We start from the raw sequence: 22,588 nt of genomic DNA on the forward strand, positions 1-22,588 counted from the left end.
TCCCTACAAGTCAACTCAGTAGAGAGGACCTGCTCCTTATGTAAATATAAAGTATTTAAATATAAAGGAATAAAGAAATTTTGAACATTTTTTACAATTTAAATTAAAAACACTAGTGAAAACATCACTATTTTATATTTAATTTCTACCAATAGATCCCTTTCACCTAAATCTTTCACCCTGAACCTTGAACCAAAAAAAAATAAACCTTCTAATGCGTCATTATTTGTCATATTTATAATGAATATAGCACTTTGGAAACAAGAAAGAGCTGTTATTTTTTAAGTAGTTGCGCTGTGAGAATCTCTAAGAGTCTTAGATTCAATCAGAGATGTGTCTTCTAATACATTTTCTTTATGCCTTAAATGTCACATTAATATTTCTACTGTATATCTGTTCAGTGCTTTGTCCACTGCCCATTCTTCTGCTCGATTAACTGCTGTCTCATTAGTATGCAGAGGAGTTAGTTAGGCTGAAGTCAAGATAATAGGATGTGAATTCCACCTTATGAGATGTCAGGTAAACCCTGGGCAGTAAACGATGCAGTCATAAGATCTGCATACTAAACACTGGCAGAGATCCCCCCCCATGCACTGTTGTAGAGATTCATAATTTATCGACAGTGTTATTTCATATTGATCTGAAAGCTAAATGCTGCATGAGAGTCAGTGAAGACGTGTTCGATGCGGAGCCTCCGGTTGTTTGCAAACCTGATGTTTGAAATGCAAATCCTGGAAAAAAAATCCATCTACTAAACAGATTACAAGGAAAACAATGATAAAAATCTTGTACCACCCACGTGGAAATGTTAAAACCCTCTAAGAACATAGCTGTGTTGATGCGCATAACTAAACCACTTCTCCACATGCAGAGGAAGTGGTTTTTATAATGTGAGGACAGGAACCTTTGGGCAGTTCAGTGTTGACAGGCTCTTACTCCACCGGGTCTGCACATCATTAAAAGAGCAAAATGAAAAATGGCACTTGCGCGTAATTGAATAAAAGCATAAATGGGTTAAATACAATAAGCTCTAATGATGTCGAAGAAGCCATGTTTTTCTTTCTTTAACATTGCAAGTTTTTCCACTTATATTTCTGTGTTTGTTATTTGGATCTCGGGAATTTAAATATGGTTTCCAAGGGGAACTGTTCCCTACGGCATTGTCCAATAATCCTTTGAGTTGAATTGTACATAAGAAAGAGAAGGTTTAAAAGAAACACTTTTATCGACTTGTCATCCTCTCACCACCACCACCTCCGTATCTCTGCCGCTCTGTCCTCTGGGTGAATGCTAACCGAGCTTAAGAGTCTGATGAAAGCAGCAGATCTCTTGCGTAGGTTGCCGTGGCCCAGATAACACTGCTCACGTGTCTGCCGTCCGACTGTAATTAACTATTATCAAAGTGATTAATCGAGTGTCTGCAGAGGTGGAGGAGCAGGAGGCTGCGAGCGACCTGTGAGGTGGAGGAGAACTAAAATGTTTCAGCAAGACTGTGGAATCTAATTATTGGGGAAAGAAATCACTGCATTCATTCGTATGCATTAATACATTAAATGTAACACACACACACACACTATTACTCTGAGTACCTGGAGTTACTGGGGTGAAGCTCATCTCAGCCAACACACACACACACACCAACACACACACACACCTGCTGTGCACCACAGCATCGAGCTGCTCTCGAGGAAGTGAGAACACACTCGTGAACCCAGATCACCACCTTGTAATTTGGTTTAACTCCAGCTGATCTGAGATCTGCATCTCGCTGGGTTCCTCTTAACGCAGACAGCATGCCGTTGATTAATGAGCTGTGTTTTCCACTGGCTTCTGATACTCTAAGGTGTGAGCAGTTGAAAAGTAACAGGTACATTTACAACCAAAGATTTAAAAAGGAGTTTATCTGATATATTATTCATTCCATGTGTGACATCAGTCGAGGTGTTTATTAAGCTTTGCAAGCAAACTGGCGTTAAGAGAGTCTGTCAGTCAAAACGGTGCTAATAAGAATTTTTTGCATATTAAAATAATATGTTATAGACATGCTAAGCAACAGCGCCCCCTGCAGTCACACGTGTTGATTCATTTTGTTTGTTTGATTCCGCTTCCTGAACCAGAAGAGCTGCCGCTGTAACGAATCCAACAAACTCAGTTCAGAATTCTCGATTTATTTAAAAGTTTCTTAGTTAAATGATCTGGTTTTAAAGCATCTTGAACTTGCTCGAGCTGATTCTGACAATTAAAACAATGACACTTCTCACAGGAGATTGTTCCCGCTCACCAGAGTGGGAATCAAAGTGTCTCCTTTCTCCTTTTCCAAGTCAGAGAGCAATCAAACTAATTTTGAAGCTGCTCTAAAGTCTGTGAACATAGGAAACACTGAACCTGTTAAACACCTGAATACTGACAGTAGCATTTATCTCAAAGCATCTTCACAGAGTCATTAGCATGGCTCCAGAGTCGGACTTGTTTGTGACTGTCTCTGCTCTTGCTTAAGTGATGCTGACAGAGTCCTTAAGCTTCATAAATATTAGTGGAGCAGTTCCCACACATCACAGGGAGGCAGATGGAGATGGGCTTTGACCATGAATGCAAAAAGATGGATCACACTTCCTCAAATTAAAAGCTAAAACCACAGCTGCACAAAGCAGAAAATAAACCCTTGGACAAATTGAATACGTGTGATACGACCTCTGTAAAAAGACAAAAAACACATTTGGTCGAAGTCTTATATGTTAACATGGAGGAGACGCAGGATTCCTGACCTATACTCCAATCATCTGCTTTGGGACAACCAACAGACTGTGGCTTTGACAATGATTTGTAGAAACAATCTAAAGAGAGTAATTTCAAAGTATCCCAGAAACCCATTCTTATATATAAGTATATATATTTATATATTTAAACATTTAGATCCTACTAAAAGTGGACCAGGCAGAAAAAGCAGAAACCTGATGAAGAGGGACCCATTTTCCGAGGCTGGTTGTCACATTATGAGTCTGTTTAACGCTGAGGAGAAAGAAAATGTCTGAATTTTAGTTAAAAATCGTCTCTCTACCATAAAAAAAGAGAATCGAGGTAGAAAGGTGAGAGGCATTATGCCGCTCTCATAGAAATACTGTCACTGGTGAGGTTTTCATACGACTCGGGTTAGATTTCTTTTTAAAAAAAGGTCTTTTTATGTCTGTCATTTCTCGAGCCTTCTGAAAGAGGCCTGTACAATAGCCAGGGGTTCGGTGCTGAGAGCGAGTACTAGTGAAGGGCCAGAGGAGAACAAAGAACCCTCCACCAATTTGATTATAATATCACACCTATTCAGAGAGTTAATGCGGTGTCTCAGATGTCACGCCGCTCTTCTCTCTCTCCCTCACTCCGTCCTCTCCCTCTCCTCACTTATCCCCTCGCCATTCCTCCGTCTCCCTCGCTCTCATCCTCGTCTTTCTCTCCGCTTTGTGCCGGGGATCAGCCCTCAACTCGAGGGGCTTTGATGAAATCCTTTCAAGGCGGAAAGTGACGGTCTGAAATGTCATTCTCAGATCAGATGTCTCTGAAACAAGGCCCGTCGTATCATTCGCTACGCTCAACTTCATTAGCTCTTTGTTCGGGTTTCACGTCAGCTTTCACAAACACAATCGCTCGGCGGAATCACTTGTGGCTTTCTGGGATTTTCTCCCACTTACGTTCTGACAAAGAATAATTATCGCGTTCATTGGGAAGAAAGCAGAATTATTCCTTATCTGGACACAGTGATTTCTGTCAGTCTGTCACTCATCAGCTGCTCAAAGATCTCGTTTGGGTTCAGTCTGAAATATCTCAAATATTGAATGGAATTGTACAGTCATGGTTGCCAGAGGATGAATCCTTCACATCTGTGGTTCCTTCTCTTTTTCTGTATCTAATTGGATTGATTCAGGCCACTTTTTATGAATTTTCATGCCCCTTAGCTTTTCCTTTTGCATAGTGCCAGTCATAGATTGTATATGAGAGTCTCAATTGCCCCCTGGTGGCTGGCTGCAAAAAACAAGGTCATGAGCCACCCCTCCTCCCTGTTAGTGGGTGGGATATTGACTAAATTTAAAAGTCAAAGTACACATTAAATACATTATATATAATACTTAAAGATGTTAATAAAATCCAACCACAATTTAGAATCTGTATCGTTAAATAAGGATCAAAGTGACTTTCTGTTGATTTCCTGCAGAGTTCCTCGTGGGTGTTTTTATTATTTATAATTTTTACTTCTGAACATGCTGCCGTTTATTCGTCTACTAAATCCTGCCGGAGACTCGGCCAGCAAGAAGCTGCTTCCATGCACTCTCACGGCTCCACTGCTTACAAAGTTTTAATCAAGCGTTTCCCAGGCAAATTAACGAGGAGCTGAGAAATGAAGAGGCTGCGTGAGAGGAGTGACTCAATCAACACTGTGCCAGTCCAAGTTTTCTGACACCCGGGGGGGGGGGGCAAAGTCCCTGTTGCTGCAACTCGAGCCCACGGTGAACGAGAACATCTTTTCTTGGCCGGGTTCTGCCGGGGAGTTTATAATTGAGTTGAGACTCAGGAAATACTCATTAAGACGTTGTCAGTCACCGGAGGAGGCCAGGCTTCTCCGGTGACTGCAGGTATTCCCGAGCCCTGCTCTCCTCCAGCTGAAGGGCAAGAGAGTGTGTGTTTGTCTGTGTGTGTGTGTGTGTGTGTGTGTGTGTGTGTGTGTGTGTGTGTTTGTCTGTGTGTTTGTGTGTGTTTAGGAGTCTGCATGTGCGTGCATTCATGTGTGATCGTGTGCACGGGTTTAATAAACTCACAGGTCTGTGCAGCAACCATCTGCCTCCGCGGTGCTTGATGGAGCAGGAGCTGGTTGTGAGGGACACCCCCCCCCCCGCCACCCACTGCGTGTGACAAACAATTGACAGAAACACCTGTTTATTGTCTCGCTCTTTCCACAACCTCCCCTGAAGCAGCTGCTCGGATGACGGGAGTTTACAGCAGGAAGTGGAAAGAGCCTGTAGCCTGATTACGTCCACTGGAGAGAGAGAGAGAGTCACCTGTAAATAAACAGCAAAATTTACATATTTTAAAGGATTTTTAATACTTGTAGCGTTACATGCTGGATTTAATGTGAATAACATGAACCCTCGGCACATCACTTTGCTCCTGCGTGACCTCCGTGACCTTCCAGTGAATCGTCTCTCAGTGAGTTCCAGTTGACGTGATAATTAAACCGATCCTCAAGGTGTCTGATCATTGATCGCTTGATCTCCCTTCGTCTGCCTCTGATTGAATTGATTGGAGCACTATCTATGAGGAGAACAGGCAAATGAAGAACACACACACACACAGAAAACTGCAAGAGGATTTGTGGACATCATGAGGTGATACTGGGTCATCAGTCTCTGTCAGTAAACAGTATCATCTACAATAAAGCAGCAGAGAAAACGATGTTGGACGTAGAGAGTGTAGCAAAGCCAGAGACTGTTCACAGAGATGGAGAACGTGTCTCTACTTCATCCCGTTCTACAGAAATTAAGCTTAAACATCCCAAACACGGGCGCCGCCGTCTTGGACTTTTGACGTCATTGTGGAGCTGCTGTGTCAAAGTCTTGTCGATACCGAGTCACACTTATTTAGACTGACCAGAGATCGGTCGAGCTTGTGTATCGAAAGGAGCTCAACGCTGTGGCCGACTCAAGCTCCAAATGATCAATGCAAGATGTTGCTGTTTTTATCCGGGATATTTTGGCTTAATTTCTGGATCGTTGGGGGGAGTGAGATGCATGAATCCATCTTTACATACAGTCTGAGAGCTACTTAAAATGATAGAAACCATATTTTAGAAAAAAATAAACGTATGTACCCTGTATAGAAAAATGGATATATAAACGTTATTGTCTGTCTGAAACTGACAGAAATCCTCCTTTTGACAGAGCTCAACAAAACACACAATATTCACATATGAAAACACATACACACAAACCCATATTAACCAAACTCGATTAGACACATAGGAAGGGACTGTTAAAAAAACAGAAACTGACAAAACAGGATCATCTTTTAGCCTGTCCATATCCCATCTAATAACATGAAGGAGGCAGGGTTTACACCGCCCCCTACAGGTGATCAAGATGTCCATCTCTATATGAGTAAAAGCAGAGAAGGACAAATGTTCTTAACCAATATAAATGAGGTCTTGTCGTTGCCAACTGTGAGTTTATCTATGCACGAAAATCGGATATTACATCACGATAACTGTTTCACTAGCGGTCGTATCTCCTAAGTGAAAACCGTTGTACAGAAATTAAGCTAAAACTTCCCAAACAAGGGCGCCAACATCTTGCTTCTTTTGACATCATTTTGGAGCCGCTGTGTCAAAAAAAAATGGATATATAAACGTTATTGTCTGTCCGAAAGTGACAGAAATCCTTCTTTTGACAGGGCTCAATAATACACACATAATTCACATATGTAAACACATGGTACATATATAAAAACAAGGCTCTACAATACACAGGATTGACATTGAAAGCACATAGAACACATATTAACCAAACTCGAGTAGACGCATAGGAAAGGACTGTTAAAAAAACAACAACTGACAAAACAGGACTATCTTTTAGCCTGTCTATGTCCCTTCTAATAACACGGAGGAGGCAGGGTTTACACTATACGAGTAAAAGCAAAGAAGGACAAATGTTCTAAACCAAAATAAATGAGGTCTTGTCATTGCCAACTGTGAGTTTATCTATGCCCGATAATGCGAATATTACATCACGATAACTGTTTTACTAGGGGTCGTATCTCCTAAGCGAAAAACCTTATAATGCTGTAAAATGATATGTGGTTGATAAGGAGCTTTTACAAGGAGCCGTAACTGCTCCGTGGAACCGGCTGAGCTGAAATACGCTTCCTCGGTGGTCAGCTGGCCCATCAATGACCTCCTATCGGCGTTTTAGTTAAGAGTGTTCAACAAGGAGAAGCCTGTCCTCCCTTTATGGCCTCAAAATCATTGGATAATTGATTTTTATTCCGCTACTTTTTTTGATTCAAACTGCAGCCAGCAGTTTTCTGTGTGTATATTCCACGGGGTTAATGTGCATGTCTCCGGCTCCTCTGTGCTTTGTAAACGAGGTCGATAAGAAGCGTCTGCACTCACTCGGAGGTGAATCTGCAGGAGGAGAGAGCGCCGGCTGATTTCTCCCCGAGACAGATGGATGAAGTTTATTAAGCATGTGACAGTTAACAGCCCCAGCAGGGAGAAAAACACTGCGGCGGATAAATAAATGTTAGCTTTACCAGCCCCCACCCCCTGTTATTTATAAACCAAGAGTCAACACGACTATTAGGCATGAATTATGGCAACAAATGATTATTGCTGCTATGATCATTATGAATGCCACCCACTCCCTCTCTCTCTCTCTCTCTCTCTCTCTCTCGCTGCATGTAGACGCCATATTTTCTCCAACTGTAAAGATTACAGGCGCCGGCTGCCCAGTAAATGGATCACAGGCCTAATTGTGAGGTTTGCACTCGAGCGTCTGTGTAATCAGGAGCAGATCCTTCTCCTCGGCTCGCTCAGGAACCTGGAATCATTAGATTCAATTTGTGTCGAGCGCGAGAAGAAGCGGCGCGGGTTCATTCCAGGATTTCTTTATTAAATTTCAAGTTATTCTTTCATCCCCAGTATTGAATCAATAAGGAGAAAATGTGAAGTGTGAAAGATTTCGAAAGCACCGTTAAGACGACATTTTTTGAAAAAACCCGGGCTGTGATTTTTTTTACCGATTATGTTGAGCCTGGAACCCTTGATCTTCAATGCCCCAAAGCATTGTGGGAGATGTGCGTTAAATCCAACGCTGAGCTTTTCGGGGGTTTCTTTAACATGGATGAGCCCGAACCTTTGCGTAGCGCTGCATGTTTATACTTTGATCTCATACCCCATCGCTTTAGGGACACGTTACCCCCCCCCCCTCTTCACTCCTCCTTCTGTTCTTACTCGCGTGAATTTTCAATATGTGGATTCTTGACCTTTTCCCTGGAGACGTGCTGAGCGCTCGCAGGAGCTTTTAACACCGTGAGCGTGAGGGTGCAAATTTACAGTGTGAAGATTATTTTTCAGCCAAATGGGTTCGAGCCCGGAGTGGAGAGTTATTAGAGCTTTTTGCAGCTTTGTTAAAGGGTCTCACAATAACGTCGCACATGAGGAGAAGTGTAAGATTTTGCTTTGAGGGGATTAATTAAATCACTCACTCGAATAATCGCTCATCTATTAATGATATTTTCCATATGTGTGTGTGTGTGTGAGAAGCTACTGTGACCTTGCTTTTGAATTGGACTTCTTTTAAAGTGATTGTACTTCTCGGCCTTTGTGTGAATAATACTTGTTTCTCCATTTCCATCTATAAGCCCTCTGTCGTAAATCTTAGCTTCTCCATTGATCTCCTAGTTTCTCCGTCTCTCTCTGGGCATTTAAACACAAACATCATGATTTTATGCTTCGTTTACACATTCTCGTTTTTTTAAAACTCCGCCTCTGCATGTTTGTTTCCTGCAGACGCTGCCGACCACGACGTACGAGTTGGAGATCGTGGCCAAGGACATGGCAGGAAGTGAAGTGGGCCTAACGGGAACAGCCACAGCTACCATCACCATCACGGACAAGAACGACCACGCCCCTGAATTCACACATCCGCTGGTAAGAAACAGCACTTTTCTCTTCTCCATTTCTTTAACATTGTGTATTTGCTTCTTTTTTTCTCGCCGTGTTATTCATACAAAAACTGCGGACATTAGGTTGGAATGTTGTGTTTGTTTACTCCTCCGGGGAGGTCAGAGGTCAGGGTTGTGCATTTGTCTGACGACTGAGGAAATCCACCGAGGAGATACTTCTGCTTTTGAAAGAAGGTCTCTGGGTTCATTACATTCTCCGTCTATTTACAGGATTTACTGAAGCATGTGCCGAGTGCTGCCAACCTTTCAGTATCAGTCCTACTTTATAAATGACATTATGACGAGCAAAATGTTTGATTAAGGACAGTTTCTGTTCCCTGACTGTTAGAAATTAAATAACACATAGAAAAGAAAACATCCAACTCAATAGGACGGGACAATAATGATGAAAAACACATCGTGCCAAACTCACCATTCTGCTGCTCTGGGTCTTTTTGAATTTCTTCGACTCTCTCACTCTTTTCTTCTTTATTAAACTGTGTCTCAACACATCTGAAGTTGTTGCACATTCAGCAAATAGGATGTGTTTGCTTAAAGTGTGAAACACCTCAGGAAGCAAAGGAAGTTTTAATTATACTCGTGTAACACAGATCGAAAAATGTAAGTATAAGACAGGTGGAGTTGGTGTGAAATAAGGAGTCAAGACTGTTGTTGTTAAAGCAGAGACTTGGAATCGTTGATGTGAAAATGAACTTTACTTTGTGAATTTATTGAGACGTCAGGTAAACATGGAAGTGTTAACGTCCAATTATCAGCAAACAACACCGGGAGCAATTTAAAGGAGGAGCAGACAATTGGAAAAACTGTTTTTCACACTAACTAAACAAACTAGAAAACTGTCAGATGTCTTGGGAGATAGAAAAAAATAAAGTCAGTAGAGTGCACACATCCACCCTGGCCCAACTTTCCCCTTAAAGTCAATGACGCTGAACCAAATGGCACACGCACACCCATTTAAACCAGATTTTTTTTGTTTTCATCAAGATCAGTTACATTTTCCTTCCAAAATTGTTGAAAATATCAAAAAATTAAATTTCCTGGATCCAAACCTAAAGTGTGACGGGTTCCTTCTTGACCCATGTCCCTTCCTGCACCAAGTTTCATGGAAATCCTGGAAATCAAACCAACACACAAATGTACAGGGGTGGAGAAGGGTACAGGGGTCCCATATATGCCTGAAGACCCCCTGCAGCTGCCACAGGTTTAGTTCCCACCTGGTACTTTGCCGGATGTCTTCCCCTCTTCCCCCCCCCCGTCTCTGAGATGAATCTATTTTAAATGAAGGCCCTTTGCAGTTATGATATCTGATCATTACACTCGGGCAGGATTTCAGCGCTAATCCTACCGAGTACCACACAAGTCAATAGTATTAATAATGTAATACTCTGTGTACTGCAGCAGTGGCTCACGCATCATAGTAACACAACAGTCCCTTAAAGTCCCCCCCCCCCCCACTGTATTTCATGTACACGTGTGTTCACCGACTCAAGGACGCATCTACCTCAGTTTGAACTTTAGCTTTCTGACACATCGAGCGTTTCTGTCCTGGTTGACTAAAGGTAAACGCTCAAGACAAAAAAAAAATCCATCACGGATCACATACGTGTGCGATGAACACATGTGACACGTGAGGAGGCATCAATCAACATGAAGATGACAATGAATCAAATCACTGCAAACCGTCGATGTGGCTGCAGGAGCTCGATAAGGGAACGTGCGAGCAGGAGTGGGCGTCGACACGTGAGGGTTTGTTTAGTCAGCGGTGCCTCAGGTTATTAGTGGACAGCTAAACGACTGAAGTGGCGCCTGCCAGTCAAGCCGTAAAAATAAAATGGACGTGTACAAAAAAGAAATCGACCTAACGGCACCTGCATTATTGCCTGTTTGTGCCACCTCATGAAGAATTTTTCCTAAAGCTGCTTCTAAAGCACTTTGCCGTTCTCTCTTCATCCCTCGTTCTCCTTCTCTGGAGGTGTGGAAACAGGAAAAGGAGAATAAGGTCCTGTAAAAAGACGAAGTTCCTCACGCCCTGAGGTGCGGCTGTAACATTGAGTTGTGTGGTTTTTAATGGAAACGCCCACAGCTGTTGTCAGATCTGGAGACACATCACGCTCGGCCCCAACCCGAGCTCCCCTGCAGCCCTCCCATGATGCATTGGGGTGTCAGGGGAGCTTGTAAGTAGCGCAGCACGGATCTGAAATGTTCCAGCTCAGAGGGCCCGGCACCGGGGCCGCGCCGAGTGCACCGTGTCCGTGTCCCAGTTAATGTTCTCATTTCTCACTGGGAGGAGATCCGTTTAACGGCATGAAGAAATGGAGCTTTTAAAAAACAAGTGTTTGAAGGTGCTAAGCTCTCGGTATAAATCCTCCGACCCCTCCACTCTCCCCTGACCGCTCCCAACCCGCCCATGAATCATCCGCGACCTCTCCGACGACCGCCATCCCATGGAGAGTGTGTGTCTGTGCCGAGTGTGTGTCTGTGCCGAGTGTGTGTCTGTGCCGAGTGTGTGTCTGTGTGGAGTGTGTGTCTGTGCCGAGTGTGTGTCTGTGCAGAGTGTGTGTCTGGGCCGAGTGTGTGTCTGTGCCGAATGTGTGTCTGTGCCGAGGGTGTGTCTGTGCCGAGGGTGTGTCAGCAGCAGCAGCAGCTCTCAAGCTTTCAACCTATGAATTATTCAATTAAATATTCCCGTCCTTTCGCGGAACTTTCCTCAATCGCGTCTTTCAGAAGAGTCGTGAGTTGTCTTTCTCTGAAGACGCCACTTCCTCGCGGGTCCAGATGCAAACTTTAAAAAAGCTCTGTGAGCAGATCGAGCAGCAGAGGATGGAGAGAAGGAGGAAAAGATGTTCAGGAGATTTGTTCCTTTCTGTTTTTATTCATTAAACCCACTGTAGCTTTATGAGCTGACATTTAGTTTGAATTCAGTAAACATAATAACCATATTGGTTCCTGCTTTATTCCTTCAGAGAGAGACAGAGAGAGAGAGAGAGAGCTATTCATAACCTGTGACGTGTTTGCATCAGACCACCGACAGTTTCCGTCTCATTCACCTTCTACCTGTAAAGGGTCTGAAGTTATGTTATATATTAAAGAATCAGTTAAAGGAATTAATGGTCAGATCCTTAACATTCCTTTAAGTAGATATTGTGTCATTATGTTTATTATGATGGACTGGCAAACAGAGGGAAAATCTAAGGTTGCAGTTATTGCATTAGTTTATCGTTCAGAATTTTGAGATTATTGTTATTGTTGCACCAAGGAGATTACTATGATTATTATCATATATTATTATTATGCCTTTTCAGTGTTAAAGAGACTGGAGCCAAAACAGGTGTGTTTCAGTCAGAGGCTGAAAAGAGGATCTGCAGCAATGGACAGTCTGAGAAACCTGATGGGTTTTCTGACCATGAGAGAATGTGAACCTTTTAAAATTAGATTATAAACCTGAATAGGAACCAATTTCTCCTTAACTGGAATTTAAACTCATTGCTTGTTACTTTTTGTCCTTACCTGAAATGAATGACTACAAACTGTAAATGCAGACTTCCCCCCGACTCGACCGTGTCCCTTATGTGAGAGAGAGAGTCAATCAGCGACAGCACACACAGTAATGGAAATATCAACATTATTTTTTCACATCCTCAAGGTCAAGGAAAGAGTTGACGTGTCTTTCTCTGAAGACGCCACTTCCTCGCGGGTCCAGATGCAAACTTTAAAAAAGCTCTGTGAGCAGATCGAGCAGCAGAGGATGGAGAGAAGGAGGAAAGGATGAGTAGAAAAGTTAAACACTGATGGGTCCACAGAGAAGAGAAAAGAAAAACCATGGATGTTCAGGCTATGTTCCTGTTTTTAAACCCACTGTAGCTTTATGAGCTGACATTTAGTTTGAATTCAGCAAACATAATAACCATATAGGGTTCCTGCTTTATTCCTTCAGACCTACTTCTGATCTACACACAGAGAGATAGAGAGAGAGAGAGAGATATTCATAACCTGTGACGTGTTTGCATCAGACCACCAACAGTTTCCCTCCCGTTCACCTTCTACCTGTAAAGGGTCTGAAGTTATGTTATATATTAAAGAATCAGTTAAAGGAATGGTCAGATCCTTAACATACCTTTAAGTAGATATTCAGTCATTATGTTTATTATGATGGACTGGCAAACAGAGGGAAAATCTAAGGTTGCAGTTCTTGCACTAGTTTATCGTTGAGTATTTTGAGATTATTGTTATTGTTGCACCAAGGAGATTCCTATGATTATTATTATATATTATTATGCCTTGTCAGTGTTAGAGAGACTGGAACCAAAACAGGTGTGTTTCAGTCAGAGGCTGAAAAGAGGATCTGCAGCAATGGACAGTCTGAGAAACCTGATGTGTTTTCTGACCATGAGAGAATGTGAACCTTTTAAAATTAGATTATAAACCTGAATAGGAACCAATTTCTCCTTAACTGGAATTCCAACTCGTTGCTTGTTACTTTTGTCCTTACCTGAAATGAATGACTACAAACTGTAAATGCAGACGTCCCCCGACTCGACCGTGTCCCTTATGTGAGAGAGAGAGAGAGTCAGTCAGCGACAGCCCACACAGTGAATGGAAATATCAACGTTATTTTACACCTCCTCAAGGTCAAGGAAAGCATTGACGTGTCTTCATTCTGACGCAGGGACACAAAACCAAAAAAAGAAAAAAAAACATTTCTATCTCCTGACGCACCTGGTAAATGTTTTTCACAGTATCATTGACTTTGTGCTTGATTTGAAGGTCTGCGGTTGGGGGGGGGCTGCTGCGGTACACACGGCCTATCACAACACATCACTGGTGTTTTATTGTTCCACCACTTACTTCATCACAGCGATAATGGCGGCGGTGATGGATACAAACTGACAGCGGCCGCGTCCCAACAACACGGAGATAACAACAGCTACGGGAGAATTAATGAGAGGAATAAAGCGCACACTTATTTTTTAATTAATATCTTGAGCAGTAATTGAAAGAAGTAGCTCATAACTGCGACCGATCCCAGCAGAGCCGTGATGGTTGACTTATGGTGACGTCCACGAGTAGAAGTGAAAGGACACAGATGTTTGCTCCTCTGACAAATACAGATATTTATCCTGATGATTTAAATCACAGCACGGGTTGTATTGTGTCTGTGTGTTTACTCTCTGTCTGTTTTGTTGTGTTATCTCATATCGCAGCTTCTCCCTCTTGCATTTCCCAGGGGACGTTTAGGGGGTAGAGTTAAATTTGAGCACCGATCGGTAGGGTTGCAAAATTCTGGGAATATTCAAAATTGGAAACTTTCCATGGGAATTAACGGGAATTAACGGGAATATACGGGAATATACGGGAATTAACGGGAATAAACTGGAAATGTTGTGGATAATTTATACTAACTGTATTTACCTTGTCATATACAGACATAGATATAAACATTTTGTTTTGTCATAGGCTGATTTGAGCCCTGAGGAAACTTTGGGCACTTGACTATACGCTTCTGCATCGTTGTGTCATTCTTAACATAGGTCTCACTACAGCAGGCCTCAGTAGCCCTGCTGTAGTGAGAAGGATGCTGGGAATTATCTGTGCATGTGATGGAAGAATGCCTCATTCAATACATCTTTAAAATAGAGTTTTGAATGATGTTTTTATTGCTCAGCGTTTAATTTGCGTTTTTTTTTGTTTTTTTTCAAAATTCCCCAAATTCCCGAGCTAAACTTCCCATGGAAAGTTTCCGGAAATTTACCGGAAACTTTCCGCCCCTTTGCAACCCTACCGGTCGGTACCCGAGCAGACACCTTTTGCCTTTCACGTCTCTCGCCCTCTCTGTTATTTCATTCTTCTTCGTCCAGCACCAACCTCTTCATCCACGGCCCTCGTTCTCCTCCTCTGCACTCGCCCCGTCTCGTGTTAATTCCACGCCATGTCTGACTGGGTCTATTCCCCCCTGCTCCTCATAACAAGACCATGATGGACCTTATCATTCCTGTCACTCAAACTCCCTAACAGCCAGTCTGTTTTTTTTCTTCTCCAACACTCAATTCCGCGGCCTTTCTCTGCGCCTGTCTGTCTTTCTGTCCTCTCCTCCCTCTCCCTCTCTCTCTCTCCTCCCTCTCCATTTCCTTACCTCTCTTCTCTCTGACGAGCAGGAGAATATGTTTGCCTGCAATCCATCTGTCCCGCTGATAAAGACGTTCGGGGGTGATGAGTGTAACACCAGGCGCCGGGCAGCAGCGCCCTGTCAGTGCTGGTCTGTCTTCGGGGGGGATGGCTAACGGGTGTCACGGATTAGTCCGGGCCGGGCTTGATTGCTTCACTAGCTCGCTCGGAGATACACACGGCGTTTACCCTGGGTGATGCGGTGGCCAAGAATCTCATGTCACAAAGGCGAAGGGATGGAAAAGGATTTGTGCGCCGTCTGTCAGGTTAGCAGGACACTGAGAGGGAGGATTGTACACGTGTGTGTGTGTGTGTGTGTGTGTGTGTGTGTGTGTGTGTGTGTGTGTGTGTGTGTGTGTGTGTGTGTGTGTGTGTGTGTGTGTGTGTGTGTGTGTGTGTGTGTGTGTGTGTGTGTGTGTGTGTGTGTTTGAGTGTGTAAGTGCAGAGAACAGGCACAGAAACAAATCCAGTAAGAGTAAAAATGTGCTGACAGACTGTCTGGGAGATTTATTGTGATTCTTACGATTTATGGATTTATGGAATCATATTAAATCGTATAAGAAATGATAAATAATCGTAAAAAACATTAATTTCGTTATCAGTCATTCTACATTTGCTCATTAATGTCATGAAGCATAATTTTGTTACACTTTATGGTAATTTCTATCATCTCATGTCCACACCTCTTGTCCTGGAGTGTCCTGGGGATTGACACCACAGCCCCTTCGATAAAGCCTGAAGAAGAAATAAAAGTAATCGTGGAAGATCACAATCACAAATCAATTCCTTTTGTCTCTGTCGAATATCGCCTGCCTGTCGTCACACGCTGAGCTTATCTGAAAAGAGCGAGAGTTGTGTATAGATTTATATTTTCTCAGAGGAGCTACCTTCTGATTTGACATCAACTGATAAGTTGCAGATTTAAGCTTTTAACAGGGATATTTGAAGCCATCCTGCAGGTTGATTGACCTTTACATAAATAAGGTCACATATTATTAATCAGTATTAAATCCCATCTTGGATCATTAGTTTGGCAGAGAGATGTGTAAAGTAGAGAGAGGCCTATATCAAATTATTAAAAGTACTGAATGGTAAACTTAAACCATTTAATGTCTTACTGGCTTCATTGCTCTGATCCTTTGTAGATGAAACATTTTGTTCTTCAACCGTTGTTGAGGTCCCCTGGAAATCGATTGGGTAATGAACTGAGAGGCTCCAGAGCAGTTAGCAAATGGGAAGTTGTCTGTGGATACATTGAGAGATACTAAAATATTATTGCAGTTACCAACAAGGTAGAAATGTGCGTTGTATTTCTAATAAACATGTCATAGCCACAATTAAACTGTATGTTCTTTAAATGATTTACCCACATAGATTTGTCCTTCTTTAAACATATCTGATTTGTTCAGTCCACGACAGAACTGAAGTTATATTAAAAAGAACAAAACTTTACTGTTCCACCTGTGAATCAGTATTTATATCAGAAAAGGGTTAACTTAACATTTTTGGTGAAATGTATTTTCATAGTTTTTTTTCTATTCCTTTTGGAGGTATAAACTGATATGAATGTTCCATATCATAAGTTTATATTACATATTTCATTGATTAATTTTTTCATGAACCTTATGTGCATTGCTTTCGATGTATTGACATGGAATAAATCTAAATAACCAAACATAAATTAATAAGCACATCAAACACGATATGATATAATTACAAATGAGATTCTTGTTTGTAATATATTATATATTTCCCCTTTTGGTTACATTACACTTCTTGATTTGATATAGTTGAATTATAAAAAGTTTCCTGTGGAGGACATTTTTACAGATACAGTCAAAATGAAACATTGGAGTGGTACAGTGCGCATTTGACCATTAGATAATAATAATGCAAGTTTTGATTGTAATAGGTGAAAACGTCCAATGACAACCAGTGTAATCCATCTACTGTAACACCTGAATGAGTCAGGGTGCCTCTGAAGCCTGTGATTATTTAACACACTGGGCCTGTAGCCCTTGAAGATTTTTTTTTTCAAACCTCTGCTGCATTGACAAACATGAGGAGCTGCCATGTTCGACAAAGGTAGAAAAGCGGCTTTTACCGAATGTCAGATTCATCAAAACTCTATTTCTGGAAACCGCCTGAGCAGAAGCTGTTCAAAATTCAATAAAGACACAGGTAAGCTCATTAACTCTCCAGGCACACGTACTGTATGCAGGATTAAAGCCAAGGGAAGGGAGAGAAGCGGAGTGGGGGGGTGAGACGAAAGCAGTAAGTTGCCAATCCTATATACACAGAAAGTGTATAGGATTGTGTGGGAAGACGAGTGATCGTGTGCACCGGGCTTCATTTCAGCTCCGTGCTGCTACAATGAAAACGCTGCCGTTCTACAGATTCTCCCGTCTCTCGACACCTCGTTCTGCTGAGAATTAAGCTGCTTTTTGAAAATACAGATGAAGAAACGACAAGTGTCTGCTCAGAAATGAACAAGATTCATGTTTAACTCTGGGGGGATTTCTTTCTAAATGTGACTTTTACATCTGTGACGTTTACCACAAGCTTTTATAACAAAGGGGCCTGGAAATATATGAAATTAGGGCATGTATCCATCCTTTAGTTGTAAAGACAATTTATAAAGAGCAACTTTAAAATGATCCACTTTTTGCTTTCTAAGAACCATCTTTGCAGGATCCGAAATGTAGCACGCAGGATTTGAACAGGAGACAGATGCTCCTTTACACATGGATCACGCTACTTTGCCTATAACAAGACTCGAGATTATGCCGCCTTTGCTCGTCTTCACAGAACCAAACAGAGCCGGCGTAAAGCCGCCCCCCCGACTGTGGTTTTTAGAAAACATGCCAGCGTTCTGGAATTAGAGGCATGACGTGTAACACAACAGCTTTGGCATCTGTCACACGGGCCACCACTGGAAAAGTGAAGCTAAATCATCTCAATCGCTTCCTGGTTGGCAGTTTAGGTCATAAATCCTACCTGCTCCATGTTAGCAGATGGGACACAGACCAAACAATGATTTCTTTTATGATTCTTTATTATTCTTTCTGGCCTGATTGTGTGTCAGTAAGACCTCGATACCGAGGCTCTGCTCCATGATCCCTTCTGGACACGCATACAAGTGCAAGATGGAGGTATCCTGCATAATCTGTCTTCATTTGTGTGCACTCGAGGAAATGGAGATGCTTTGTCCATCTTACAAGCCGTACAGCCTTACAACCACAGATGTTATTAGGAGTTTATTTTATACATATATCATCTTAAGTGGCTATACTTAAAAAAAAAACTTAACAACTAAGGGAGTAAGAGTGAGAGAGCAGCCAACAGACCCCACTCGGAGGCGAAATGGTTCCGTCTTGGGAGGTTTAATGTGGACGGGCTGCAGGGTTTGTGTATTCCCTGTCAGGGAAAATCTTGGGGGCAGCCGGGACGTGTCACAAAGTTCTTTCTATTAGGACAAATGAACAGCTGCTCGGCTGTCTGTCAGTGTGTCCCCCAGCTGCCATCTGCATTCATAACACATTAAGACGGACACCCAGGAATAACAGAAGTTGATCGCCATTTATCTCTGTTTGTTTGTGTGTGTGTCTGTGTGTGTGTGTGTGTGTGGCCAGTAATACACTCATTACTTATTCTTATACTAAACTTGGTCAATTTTTTCCCACATTGTTGCATTTAAGTGATTAATAAGACACAGAAAAACTTTACCTCACAGAAGTTGGAAAATGCTGATCTACCTGAATCTGCCTGGATATGTTAGTTTATTTGTTTTATTATGTGACTTTTACTTGGTGGAAGAAGTATTCAGGTACTTGATCATAAGCACCAATCCAGTAATGTAGGAAGCACTATATTATAAGCATCAAATACAGAGTGAGTAGAAGAAATCTAGCTATTGACATTTCCTTTTTTCTGCAGACGGTCTGTATTAAACCTGCAAAAGCAAACAGCTGCTGTGTAATTCAAGTGGGTGTTTGTCTGCATCAAAGTTCACGAAAGAGTAAAATTGTTTTTATTCAACTAGACATAGCTCTGATATCAGGCTTTTTAAAACCTCTATTCGCAAAGACAACCATTTTAACCAGTATGACAACTACTAGTCAAATAGAAGAAAACCCACTCCTAACTCCGCAACTATAGTTTTTGATTTAATGAAAACAATCCTGTTCTTCAACAAAATTCAGAAAACAATCTAGTAAGTTGTCAGACACTTAAATAACAATCTGAGCCCCTCGATGGCAAACACCAGCACTTTGGCACAGATCAGGCCCGGCTGGAGAACATCCAACTATTTCACGGCTGCTGATTTTAGCATTCTTGCTCAATCCTGGACACATTCCAAACATGTTTGTCCTATTAATCATTTAGACCCACAAAGATGCCCTGGTGCAAAAACACTGGAATTATCATTTTCCCCAGAAAGTCTCCATCTATGTACATTAAAGCCGTCGCTGTGCACACAACAGACGAAAAAGTGTCTTGAAAGCTGGTTTGTATCAGGCAAACAAAGCCAGCTGGCAATGAAAGACAAATTAAATGCCTGTATAAGAAATGAGAGGCAATTTCCACAGTGATGTCAATGAGCCAGAGCACATTTAGTGTTACTCGGTAAAGCTGACAGATGTGTATATTCTTCCAAAGCTTCACAACTCTTTCTCGGGCTCTTTGCCAGAATGCTCCGGCTTTTCACTGCTCCGTCATCTGTCTGCGGAGACGTGCAGCTGAACGTCGGGTTGTGTGTCTGTACGTCGTGTTTTCAGAACACAAAAACAGCTGTTGTTGCTTAACCCGGCAGATGTTTACTAAATACAGTTCTGTAAAAAAAATATGAAGCAAAAAATTGAGAAACCACTTCTGCGTGGAGCGTTTTCGAATCATGTTAATTTAGAATCCTCCAGTGAGTGAACAGGAGAATCTGTGACCGCCTTTTGCAAATGTGCGTCCATGATGGCAGGTTGTGTTTTTTACTGTTTCTTTCTTCAAGGATATTATAATTCAATTGGCCTTTTTGTTGTTGCGCTTTATTTTCCTACTTTATTTTCTAAAGCAACAAATGTTTCCTCTGTGTTTCTGTAATTGACTTTTCAAATCTACAAGGCTCCATCCTCTGGGGACCATGAAGGTTTGACTTCCTGGTTATCTGTGCAATAGTTTTAGTGATTAATTCAGTCTGGACCAAAGTGACTGAACGAGACCAAGCTAAAGATGAGCTAGCATTTCTGTCCCATGGGGCCGTGACAGAAACAGAACCAAGAAACGTTTTTGCCATCTCAGACCCAATATATGCTTAAACTGCAGCCACTGCCACTTATAGAGCAAGAGGAAAATGTAGTTTAACATCTGAAGACACTTACTGCAGCTAATTAAACTAATGCACCTATTATTCCATGGGACCATTGTAAATGTACAAAAACAGCGAAAAGTCTTTGTAAATGAATAATTACTGCTCCTTTCAACCAAGTATCCGACAGAGACCAGAGAGGCTTTTATGAGTTTGTTCGTATGTGTCTCATTAAAACTTCTCTTGTTGCCGTGGAAACTCGCCGCCCTCATTAAGATCTGTTCCCACTGTCAGTGTCCAGGCTCCGGGAGGTGGTTCTCTAAATGAAACATCAGTGGGTGAAATCTGACATCGGCCGTGTTGTAAACTACCTAAACTATTGTTCTACTGAATATGAATCAAATATGGTTTAATCCAGGAGATCATGGTTAAATAAAAGGTTTGATTGCTGAGGTACGATAGATGATACAGTTATAATATTACACAGGCCATGATACTTTATAAGTCTATTTATATGTGATTTCAAGCTTCAGGCTTGTTTTAATTACAGGACACATCATTTACATAATTTTTAATCCATGCCCAATCTGCAAAATATTGATTTGTCTAACATTGATCGTCTAGTCAACATTAATCTTCTGTGAATGTTGCATTTTTAATAATTAATGTACTAAGTGTTGATTGGTATAAAATGAACATTTCTTCAAAACAATAATGTAACTACATAAATCAATGCAGACTGGATTAGACAAGTGAATGTTTACATAGGTTTTATTAGAATATAAAGTAAATACACTCCTGATGTACAGGTTGTGATTTTTTAACCCAGGAAAAAACTAAATTGTCCTTGTTCACATGAAAAGTAAAGAGACGTCACGTGACACACTGTCATAACAAAACATTTAGCAGCATCGCAATCATCGGTGTGAGATAACACAACAAAAAACTTACAGCGACGAAGGCGTCTGCCGAATCTTGACATTATCCATTTATTTATCTTTGTGGTCTTAAGTTGTTGTGCCTCAAACGACGATCACCCAATTATCTTTTGACAGCTTGACATTACCTTGAAGATTCATGCGACAGATTGTTGAAAAAGTCGGAGGCACCGGAGGAGCTGGGAAACAGAAAATCAATGACACACTGTGTTTTTTTGTTTTTACTGCCTGGAACGTTAAAATGTCTGGATTGTGGGGTAATTTGATCTGTGGCCACTGCAACTCATCCAACCCTCCATCCATTCATCCATCCAACCCTCCATCCATCCATCCATCCATCCATCCATCCATCCATCCATCCATCCATCCATCCATCCATCCATCCATCCATCCATCCATCCATCCATGTGCAAGTACCATTATTTAAACTGGTAGTATATCTGGGTGCCTTTATTTGGCGCTCAGTTTGCTCAGCTCAGTCCAATGCAGTCATTTTATTCTGAGACACACACACACACACACAGTCTCTCTCACACACACACACACACACACACACACACACACACACACACACACACACACACACACACACACACACACACACACACACACACACACACTCACTCACACCGGGACAAAAAGGCAAGTTGAAGGCCGACCCTTTTTCCCCCTCTTTGGCCATCTCGCCTCTGTGTCTCTCTTTATGGCTCCGAGTCATTTCGGGCCAGGAGCTCTGCCTTTTTGCACTTAGTCATTTCCCTCCAGTCTTTCAGGTGACTGGTCGCTTTGTGCTCCAGGTGGAATTGAGGCCTTATCAGCGGCGGGGCAGGGGCCCAGCGGCCACATCACACAGAATACAGCATTTCCTCCGACCGCATGACTGCCCCACATGATTAAACCCAATCTGACCGGCTGTTGTCTGTGCAACTGTACTGTATTTGAGTGTGTGTGTATGTGTGTGTGTGTGTGTGTGTGTGTGTGAGTGGTGGAGAGAGTAAGACTTTGAGTGTCTCATCAGCAGTTTCCTCGGCAGGCTGATGAGTGTGGGAACGCCATTGACCTGCATTTGTTTCGCATCACATTTCTTCGTGTCTTTTAATATGTGGTGGGAAAATGTCGGTATATTTATAGGTCGATTTATATTTATAAAACTGTTTTTCGTAGCTCCAAGGTTCTTCACCGCAAACAACGGCTATCAAATCTAAATTCAGGTGCATCCCACTTGCTTCCATCAGCCTCCTAATTTCCCCCCATGTTTACACAAGGCTGCTGCAGGACAAAAGGAGCCAAAACACGTGTGTAGGTGCAAACACAGAGTCGAGAACACAGTGTTTCCATCCTCCGTGCCCTAAATGACTGCAAATGGCTCAGAGTGTGTTGTTTTGGATGATTAAAAAAAAAAAAAAACAGGGGCAAAGAAAGGAAGGAGAAGAAATCAATGTTAGTCTCTCCTCAGATAAATGCACGG

General features: G+C 42.0%; 1 protein-coding gene across 1 annotated transcript in view; it reads left to right on the forward strand.

Moving 5' to 3' along the window:
* cdh13 (cadherin 13, H-cadherin (heart)) overlaps positions 1-22,588 on the forward strand; it is a 291,804-nt gene that overhangs the window by 221,715 nt on the left and 47,501 nt on the right. The window contains exon 9 of the mRNA XM_061076474.1: positions 8,546-8,686. Coding sequence (XP_060932457.1) covers positions 8,546-8,686 — 141 coding nt within the window. The remainder of the gene's footprint in view (positions 1-8,545; positions 8,687-22,588) is intronic.

Source organism: Limanda limanda, chromosome 8 (assembly GCF_963576545.1).
Source record: "Limanda limanda chromosome 8, fLimLim1.1, whole genome shotgun sequence".
NCBI lineage: Eukaryota > Metazoa > Chordata > Actinopteri > Pleuronectiformes > Pleuronectidae > Limanda > Limanda limanda.